This window comes from Polyodon spathula, chromosome 12, assembly GCF_017654505.1.
Source record: "Polyodon spathula isolate WHYD16114869_AA chromosome 12, ASM1765450v1, whole genome shotgun sequence".
In the NCBI taxonomy this organism is placed as follows: Eukaryota; Metazoa; Chordata; class Actinopteri; order Acipenseriformes; family Polyodontidae; genus Polyodon; species Polyodon spathula.
In genome coordinates, this window is record NC_054545.1 from 5,601,940 (window position 1) to 5,612,465 (window position 10,526).

Sequence of the window (10,526 nt, forward strand, 5' to 3'; positions counted from 1 at the left end):
TAACTTGAAAGAATATTAGGTTTAACTAAGGTTTGGGTTGATCTGTTTCATTAGTGACCACATTTACAGACCAAATATAACCTATTAAAAAAATATATACTTTTTTTTTTTAAGGCAAAGTGACCATCGATCCCCATGTTTTGTTATTTTGCTTCAAGTCTATCACTGAGTAAGGGAAATAAATGACTATTTCTATGACATGAACCCTTAAAAGAGCATTTCTGATACATTTCCACAGGACCGGAAGTGTTCATCTCTTTCTAACCCTGGTAAATGGCTCTGCTTCAGTGAGTACTGGGTAACCAGTGACAAAACAGTAACACATGTTGCATCTCTTTCCCAGTGTTTAGAAGAATCCGCTCATTGCATTCTGTCATTTAAGCTTTATTTTGAAAACTACAAGCTGCAATTACCAACAAACTTTGACACACTTGATTTAGCTGCAATTACAATGTCCAAAATACTTTCAAACGCTACTTTACAGTTGTAATCCCTGTTGATACAGAAGTAGACCTGACCAGTCTAAAAAATGCTATAAAAAATACATTCATGTTTGTCTGACATTCAAAATATAATCACATTATAAAGAAGAACAACACTGCCTGATACCTGAAAAAAAAGGTTTATACAGTATAAATATTTTCTTTCACCGTTTAAAACTGAGTCCAAACTGTTTGTATCATTTATAATTTCTATGATTACCAACGGAAGTTCACAATGTTAAGAAAGGTAGGCCATATATTTAAAGTTTTTACTCTTTAACTAAGTCCTGTTGTTTTTAAAAGAGGTTCATTTCACAAAACTGGAACCAGACAACAAAGGTAAATTTGAAGTTCTAAGTGGGAGTTTGTTTTTCAATTTGTAACAGTAACCTACTTTTCTTTTTTCCAGTAGGAGTTACTTAATAGAATTAAATGCTTTGAAAATACATCCTGTAATATGGAGAAAGCATTAACACAGCTCTTGGATACAATCATCAATATATATCATGTGATAAGAACAAAATCTAAACCTTCATCAAGAGCATATTAGCCTTCGACATACAAAATGCAAACGCAGTTCAAATCACAGTATTACAGTGATCCAAGTGATATGTCACTGTTTCTGTCAGTGCATTCAGATTTGAGTTGAACTTGTAGTAGATGTGTTTTCATATTTTGCTGCTACAGTAATTAAAGAAACCATCAATCACAATTCATTTGATTTATGAGGTTTAAAAAGTAGGGAGGGCAATTGAGAAAACTGCAATATTGAAAAAATGCAATATATTCCAAAAGCTAGGGTGCCCCTCGTAACCATGCATTGGCAAAATCCACAACACCAAACACCGAAAGAGAGGTAGGTATCACAACTAAACATCATTCAGGTTCATCTATATAGCTGGAATTTTTAAAAGAAACTTTATGCCTACTTACAAAGTTATTGCATACGCTTTCTGTTATATCAGCAGGCAGTGGCACCCTATCTTTTTCTCTCTTAAAACATTCTTGTACGATGAATGTATTTACAAAAGGATCTTACAATCAATAACAATGTGTTTATGACCCAGACTGTGAATTCAATAAGAATTCTACCACACACTAATTTTCTCTAGTTGCTATATCAGCATTCAGCCATGAGGTGGCAGTGCAAGCTAAGCAAAAATACCATTCAATAATTGAAAATATATGGGGGGGGGTGGGGGTTATTTTAGCATAATCTTGCTCATCACGTTTTATAATTTAACTACCAGTGATCAGCTTTAACAAAAGCTCACTTACAATCTTTTTGTGTGCCACTGAGAAGAACACAGAACGTAATGACCTCTCCTTCGAAGCCATGCCTCTGTTCCACAGTTCAAGTTACTCAATCTTGTCAAAAGCTCTAGAAGTGCTCAGTTAATCTTTGCTTCGTGTGCTTTACAAAACAAACAACAAATACACGCGAGTCATTGTGACTCTAAATTAGCAAGTCCCATATTATTTTCCACAGGAAATGACCCCTTGGACTCTTATTCCCTGAGTTTGACAGCGTGGCAGTGTGGAGTGCTCCCGTGGTCAGTGCTGGAAGCGTGGAGAGTTGATGTGGGGCTGGTGGAAGGCGCCATGTGGAGAGTAGACGATCTCAGATGCCTGGGAGCTCAGTGCTGAACACAGAGGCTCATGGCTGTTCAACACATTGGTCAGGTACTTGGCCTCATCCGTCAGTCTCTTCACCTCCTTTCGCAGAGCAGCGTTTTCTTTCACCAGATTCTCACTCTCCTGAAGAATACAAATGAGAACCGAGAATGAGTCATTCTGAATGAGTTACAAGAAACTGACAAAAACTGAAAAAAGTGACATTTCAAAATGTAACCTGAAATACTGTTATGGCTTCTGGTAGACTTTTGCGATATCATTTTGTAGTTTCTTTGATTACACAATGTTAAATAAAATATCTAAATTATGTTCATATATTTTTTTTAATTTTTTTAAATTATGTCTCAATCCTAAAATTCTAGGTGATGCACAACTCTTTACCGTACCTGTATATTAACGGTTGTTAAAGCAGTTTCTTCTCAAAATACATCTGAGAGTGACTCAAATATCACAAAGAAACTGACCATTTGGATGACCAGATCCTACCTGGCAGTGAACCTTAAACTTTGATTCATGCACCTCATTGCAAAAATAAGAAAGGTAGAATCAGATAGAATCATTGTACCTTAAAGGGTTCAAATAAGAGGTAAAAGAAGTAAGATATGCACACATAAAAAGTTATGTATATGTTTATATGCATAGTCAGGTCTTTGCAGACCTAACAAATACAATAAACCTGATCAGTGGATGTTATGGAAAACTGTATGTAATTCAATATGTTTACGTAACATTATTCAGCAGGTTTCATTGGACTTTATAAAGCAAAATTAGTTCATTCTATAGGGTGATGCCAGAGCTGTAGACTGAACTGTTATCAAAACTACAAATCCAGACCAATGGGGCGCATGCTGTTATTGGTTTTCTAAAGTGCGGGGGGAAAGCTTACACAGCTAAAAGGTTTTTACATGCCATGTGGAGGTTTTACCGCACGTTGACTTACTGTAAACAAGGCCCAGGGCAAGCCCCACGCGAGGCAGCTTGTACGTCACACATGTGAGCTCACTGCGCTTGCCTGTTACCAGAAATGACACCTGAACATGATAATCTGCCCACTTCCAAATTAAGAACGTTTCATTGAAGAAAAAATAAGCAGAAAAACCACAGAAGGGGCAGGAAACGTGTCACTGGTCGGGAAAAAACAGATTCGCTGCTTCCTGTTTATCCAGCTTGCTGCTGAAACTGAAACCACAGAACATACTGAACAATAAATATGCTTTACTGGTCAGTGGCTGGCTCTTAGATCTAAAAGCTCTGGTGTAGAGTAACTTCAAATGGGCATTGCTTAGTAAACCAATGTACAAACGACATACAACACATTTAATAATCAATGACATTTAATAATCAATGACATTTCTAAGCTCAGACTGCATTGTTGTTTTTCTGTTGTTTCCATTAGTTTATAGTGATGTTAAAGGCATATAGGCCTATTAAGGGGAGTCTGTTGTGATGAGAGATGGATGAAGTTTAGTTTCCCTGTCATTTATTTGCTTTCATTCTATTTGAACTCTTTGTACAGATACTATTTTGTTCTTTCAGGGATGTTCCAAAGTTAAGACAACATATAAGAAATGAAAGTCTGAACTTAAACTTGAACTGAAACGTACCTCACAGCTTACACAGGTACTGGCATTCTGCTGAGATGTGTATTTTGTTTGATTCTTCACTTGTTTTTTTCATTTCAGAATATGCAAATGCTGGTCCGAATATTTGTACCCCCCTTATTTTTTTGAAACCAGCTAATCTTTCTTTGCATACAAGTCTGTAGCCATGCATTTTCATCTACAACCTTAATTTTAAGATCACCTAACCTAACCGTAAGCATAAGCCTACCCCTAACCCTAACCTGAACAGTAACCCGACCCCTAACCCTACACTTGTACCATCCAGTCCCCTCTGACAGGTCCAGTCTCACCTACAATAATACATGAGAACAGCCTGCAAACACAGCTCACATTCACTAGCATTATACAGGCGCAATTAACAAAAAAAATTAGGGTAAATAACAAGCATGCATGTAGAGGGGAACAATTGTTCGCTGGTGGGAACAATATTCGTTCTCCTGGGGGTACAGATATTTGGGGGAATCATTAGTCATTTACACCAGTATTTTAAATTCAAGGTTAAAGATACGTTCGGTACTTTTGGTCAAAAAAGGTCTGATTAACAGCCAGAGCACATTCAGTCATTTGGTACAAGGAAATGGCATCATGGTCTTTGAGACATTTACATATTTGGGTGGTTTGGGAAAACCCAGCCAGCAGGAGGAGTGAATTGTCCTGCACTTAGTGCTGGCTTTTAGAACTGCCTTGTTGAGAAGCATTACTAAAATAATTAGGAGCCAACAGCTCTGCTGTGCCAACAGCTGTACCAACCCGTACTAGAGCACACCTAGATCGTTTTCTCTTTGTTATTGCAATGCTATCACCAGCTAAAGGGATTTGGATCAAGGACATCACAGATTGTGACCTATTCTGTGATATATTTTAGAAAAGTTGAATGTTTTCCACCCACTGCATTTCATTCGATTGGCCTGTTTCAAGTTTCAATTCCACGACCCCAAGCTTTGTGGTCTTCAAGGTTTATAAAACACAAAATTCTTCAGAAGTGGGCGTTTTCCCCTTAGCATGAGCATTTGAACAGGGAGCAAAGAGATATGATCATATTAGAGCTTATCAGCAGATATGATAATGGGTATCAAAGTGTTTTACAGCTCTAGGTTCAGGGATCCCTTTAATGCAAAATGCTGGAAAGTAGTGCTTACAAGGCTGGGCACAAAATAATTAGCAGAGACTTTGTAGGTCATATCTTATCCCCTGCTTCTGTGGCACAGCACTATTGTACACATAGTTGGAAAACCTTTAAAATGTCTTATTCAAGAAATTATTATTAACTCCAATGTTATACCTTCAGCGGTGATCAAAGTTATGAGAACATATACGCTTCTATAATTGCTTTTAGTGTGCTATGAATTTTTGTGTTGAGAATCAATAATGAACTCAAAAAGCAATGGTATTAATTCTTATTAATGCATTACAATTTTATCAGGACTTTTCTTACAGGGTCTGCAGCAGTAGTATCAAGAACACACTGTATTCATTTTGTGCATTAACAGTGTGCATCTCATGTTTTGCTCCCTGTCTCAGGATTTCATTTACTGGTACCCGTTGGGTGACGGTGTTCTTTGACCGGCAATGCCTGAAGCCTGCCCAGCACACCAGTCAATGCATTTGTCCCGCACTTCAGAGAAAGTGGTTTCATGATTGTTTCTGTGTAATTCATTTCCCTCCCTGTGAAAACAGATGACTAAAAGCACTACCGGTAACGCTAGACTGTTCATCCAGTCAATGAGTAGCCACAATAGGTTACAATGAAAAGCCACAGTGAACTGAAACCATGCATGATTTTGGTCACTATTCTAGACAGAACGTGTTATTGTAGAAGTACACAATCCTTGAATAAAGTATAAATAGATGCAATGCAAATAGGTCCAGCTACTGAGGTAATGAGCACTGCTACCTACCCAGGAATAGCCATTTACAACACAGCCCAGGAGGTAGGCTTGTTCCAATTAACACCTCCACACAGAGCAGCATGATTGTAAAACAAACAGGCTTGAAGGTGGCCTGACATTTTCAAATAAACTGAATGTTATGGACACTTTCATTTACCGATCTAAACAAGCATTTCGGGTGATGACATTATCACTTGATCTCAGTTCCCCAGAAAGGTGAAGCCCAGGTTAGTGAGGTATGAGATTGCCTATGTGCAAAGTGTGTCAGGAAGCAAATAAACTCAACAAGTTTGGAAAACGTCACTGTTGCTGTCTGAACAGCCATACACGTAATGTCTCAGGCCACCTACTGCTTTATTTTATCAAAGTGTTAAAAAAAATAAGCCTCTGGAGATTTCTCATTCTGCCATTAGTCAATGACTCAAGTCTGTCAAGGTTAGATATGAAAAAATTCTCTTACTCTTAAAATTAATTACTTCTTAAAGCTCTGCTGTCCAGCCAAAGGAGAAGCTGCGTGTAATATTTCAACTAGAAATCTTTATTGAGATAGGCTTCCAGTTGAAACATTTATTTTTAGTATTTCAAAATGTAGCCCTGTTGAGCTGAACCCTCTTGATAAACCAGTCTTATTTCCAGCCAGGGGTCAGCACCCTACTCCTAGTCCTAATCCTCTTGGATTCTTGCATTTGCATGGTTCCTTAATTGTGGAAGCAGTGGACTTCAGAATAGGGGGCCGTCTCATGTTTCTTCAGATTAACAACACCCTGGCTTCTAGTTCACAAGAGCAAACTGAACCAATGGCATCACATTACAGTAAGTCATACAAACAAAGATTAGAATAAGGCAGTTCATGTTGTTGATTTGGAATCATTGGGAGCCTTTAAGACCTGACTTGATTCAACCAGACCAGCATTGAATTGCCTCCTCTCGTTTGTTTCTACGTTCTAAATAATGGAGGACTAATTCATGATTAGTTTGTATCAGTAGGAAAAAATACTTTATTTCATGTTGTATCATGCTGCCCGAATCCCTCCCTTATAAAAGTGTACCACTGTATTTTTGCACTGTATTTTTGCACAGTATTTTTGCATGGTATTTTTGCAGTTTTTCCATGCTTTTCCCATGCATTTGCCACAGTTTACCCTGGTTTGCCATGTTTTTTAATATGGTTTACCATACCCTGCTATACTTTACTATGCTTTATCACACTTTACTAGTGTAAACTTTTATAAGGGCTAAACTGAACATTAAAATTGGCTTTGTCATACAGAACACATTTCTAATTCTTCTAATTTACTAGGTGGTTGTTGTGTACAAAGCATCATGGAATTGACCTGCAGTGACCTGTCAGACAGTGAGGTCATCGGATAAGTGAAGGCGTCTGCTAGCCACACTGTACACCCATTCCTTACCAAGTGCAAAGTGTCTGCTTTCTGTGTCTGCCTCATCCTGCTCTTCTGAGCTGCAATTCGGTTCTTCTCTCTCCTTAACACCTTCTTCACATCGTCAGAGGAGTCCTGTTGATTTGAAGAGGAGGGTCTTTCAGCATAATTAGGCATCCTAACTGGCTGCCGACGTTCTTCCTTGTTCCAGTAGGAATATGCTTTATTCTGACTCAAACTGAAACATTAGCACTAACTCTATCTTAGTATTTCAGCCTCTGGCAGGAAGGACTTCAAGACCTAACCAGCAGCCTGAGGTTTAGCTGTGGGGTTAAACAAACACGTATTCTACGATAAACAGTTTTTTGGCCGGAGATGAGACTTTTGGAGTGATAAGCCAATCGAATTGAACGCAGTATGATACATTGTACACACTATGATGTATTCACACCCTGTGGGTTCAGATTATCCCTCAATCATGGTGTTAAAAAGTAACCAAATCAATTAGGAAAGAAAGATCTTTCAATGACAATGCATATTTTTACCACAAGTACAAAGCAGAAGTTAGTGCTGACACCCCCATCGGTATTTATTACCGTTCGTTAGTATTGGCTTTGTTACAGCTTCTAAATGGTGGAAAGCATGAGCAAGCTTTGGCACAAGTGTCTGGTGGATAGCTTGCCACGAGTTTCCACTCTTCAATAAGTGAAGCCTGGCTACTGTTCATCCACCTTTTTTTAACTCTTTCAGTACTATTACCCTGTTTTCTTTTCCATTCTAGTGTCAAAACATGACATGAATATTAAAACTGATTGCTGAATATTTAGCTAAATAAATCAAGGGTGTCAATACTTCTGAGCACCTCTGTAAATGCACATGGAAACCCTTACAATACGGCAGAAAGGGCACTACATTTAAATGAGCTATGAAACTAGCATACATATAAAGAACCGCATTACACATAGCTTGACTTTTCAGTGCTATTAAGCTGTGCTGTTACATCGAGCACTTACTGTTCAGTGGCCTGCAGTTACACTGAGCTAGCTGCAGTTACACCGAACTAGCTGCAGTGACAATGAAACAGCCGCAGTTCTTCGAAAGAAAAAGCGGTGCAACATCCAAGTTTGCAATAGCAAAACATCTGCTATTGTAAATTAGGGTAGGATTGCAGGAATCAAAACAAAGGAAAAGTCTTTTCAGATTGGCATGACTGTTAAAAAGCAGTTCATGACTAATGGAGTATCGTTAGCTACTATGAAAAAGCCAGACAGGCTACTGCCAAAGGTCTGTATGAAAGACTTTCTATAAGATCTATTTGAAGACTAGAGGAGAAGGAATAATCATTAAGAACATAAGAACATAAGAAAGTTTACAAACGAGAGGAGGCCATTCGGCCCATCTTGCTCGTTTGGTTGTTAGTAGCTTATTGATCCCAAAATCTCATCAAGCAGCTTCTTGAAGGATCCCAGGGTGTCAGCTTCAACAACATTACTGGGGAGTTGATTCCAGACCCTCACAATTCTCTGTGTAAAAAAGTGTCTCCTATTTTCTGTTCTGAATGCCCCTTTTTCTAAACTCCATTTGTGACCCCTGGTCCTTGTTTCTTTTTTCAGGCTGAAAAAGTCCCTTGGGTCGACACTGTCAATACCTTTTAGAATTTTGAATGCATTGATGTGGATACTGTGCTGTGCACCCCTTTACCCAGCCCTGCAATACAAATTACATTGATGCAGCTCCAGTCATGCAGTTCCATGTCAGTGTGAAAGATAAGAAAGCTTGAAAGCAACTGCAAATAATATGCAACATATATAAAGTATTTGCATTGATAGAGCATTTCATTGATTAAATTGCAATGGCTGAAAGAGAGTACCGGTCTGGTCTTTGAGTCTTTGCAGTGCAAACTACATGCACATTGTCAGCACATGTCATTCCATTGGGATGATTAACAGTTACAATCTCTTGCCAGTTAAGGTATTTATTTCCTCACACCACACCCTATTCTGAGCCCTGCAAGTTTTAGTGGTATCAATATGATACGAATGCAGCATCTCTTCAACGATTTCCTTTACAACAGGATGAGCCAAAAATAATAGAATAGTTAAAAACTTTAGACTTAGCTGCAGCTCCTGCATTTCTGTTATACAAAATATCTTCTTGACAGTATGTAGCTGACAGGCTGGTTTAACATGAGTTGGGGTGTTTGTGATCTCAAACTGCAGTTCCATTGCAGTGTGAGTGCAGTTAAACGAAAGCTGTTTCTCAGTTTGTAACAGACTGTAGACTGATGGTGAGTTAATGTACAATTAACCCAATCATCAAGATAGCATAAATTATTTATCACTACGACGGTATTTTAAAAAAATGCATTTCATTCTGCACTTCAAAAGAAAGGCATACATTCTCATGTTAGGAGATTCTTTTAATCAGAAAATCTAAAATTGCACATCTAATCACCATGCTTGTTGAAAGGATTTCCTTTCGTAGTGTGCGTAAATAACTTGCCCTCCAACATACATTAACCACTGTGCTGAACACGTCAATGCAACTGAACTGCTCTGCAAGAAAAAAAATGTTTCCTGCCCATGACTATATATATATATATATATATATATATATATATATATATATATATATATATATATATATATATATATATATAATTCCTTTTTATCAAGATGTAAATAGTGCAGTATATAGTATATTTACAATGGGAATACAAACTATTATAATTGCACTAGATTCACCATCCTAAAAGTGAATTCAGTCCAACCAGCACTACCATTTATTATTGCCATTAGGTCAGTAGATCTTGTAAAAGCTGCAGGCATTTCCAAAACACACAGGAGAAGAAAAAAAAAAGTATTTTACCTCCTTATTGCCAGGGGATGGAGATCTGGTGAAGCTGGTGTCGTTGCTGTCAGAACCCTGTGCCATAGCCAACCTCTTTTCTTTCACCCCAAGGACTCTCTGCTTCTGCTTATTGTCTCAGTGTGTGTGCGTGTGTGCGAACTCTTCTACTACTTCAGTGTGTGCGCGTGTGTGCGAACTCTTCTACTACTTCTCGTTGGCTCACTTGTTTTGAGTGTCGGTGCTCTCCCTCTCCCTCTCTCTCTCTCTCCTCTCTCCCTCTCTCTCTCTCTCTCTCGTTCTAGTGCAGTGTGACTTAATTTCTCACTTTTCTTCTCTGTCTGATGTGGTTTCTGGTAAGATCTTCGTAAGTGGCTTGCAACTGGAAGTCACATGGTTTGGAAACTTTTAACAAAAACAATACATATGGGAATACAAAGCTACATCAAAACCCCATAGAAAGCCCAAAGACCTCACTTTGGGGAACATTATAAAATCTTCATGACCCTTTATTTGGCTGTTCACATGGAGAAAAAGAAGATTTCTATTTCTGAATAATAATAATAATAATAATAATAATAATAATAATAATAATAATAATAATAATGTTTAGAATATACATATAATCTGTTTGTATTGTAGTATGGTTTGACTGAAGTAAAATGAACT

At 37.9% G+C, this 10,526-nt stretch overlaps 1 protein-coding gene across 1 annotated transcript; it reads right to left on the reverse strand.

Annotated features, from left to right (window-relative positions):
* Positions 1-378: 378 nt before the first annotated feature.
* LOC121324627 (basic leucine zipper transcriptional factor ATF-like) lies at positions 379-10,184 on the reverse strand. The gene is made up of 3 exons (XM_041266716.1): positions 9,879-10,184; positions 7,041-7,145; positions 379-2,240 (listed from the first exon to the last, which is right to left on the reverse strand). Exons 1-3 carry the CDS (start codon positions 9,942-9,944, stop codon positions 2,037-2,039), a joined length of 375 nt encoding a protein of 124 aa, XP_041122650.1. The 5' UTR covers positions 9,945-10,184; the 3' UTR covers positions 379-2,036.
* Between the last annotated feature and the right edge of the window lie 342 nt (positions 10,185-10,526).

What these genes read in the sequence shown, in the direction of transcription:
- LOC121324627 (XM_041266716.1), bottom strand. Translation starts at nt 9,944, where the DNA reads ATGGCACAGGGTTCTGACAGCAACGACACCAGCTTCACCAGATCTCCA. An exon ending in CATCCCCTGGCAATAAGGAG is followed by an intron (nt 7,146 to 9,878) that starts GTAAAATACTTT and finishes TCAAATCAACAG; the next exon opens with GACTCCTCTGACGATGTGAA. An exon ending in AAGCAGACACTTTGCACTTG is followed by an intron (nt 2,241 to 7,040) that starts GTAAGGAATGGG and finishes TGTATTCTTCAG; the next exon opens with GAGAGTGAGAATCTGGTGAA.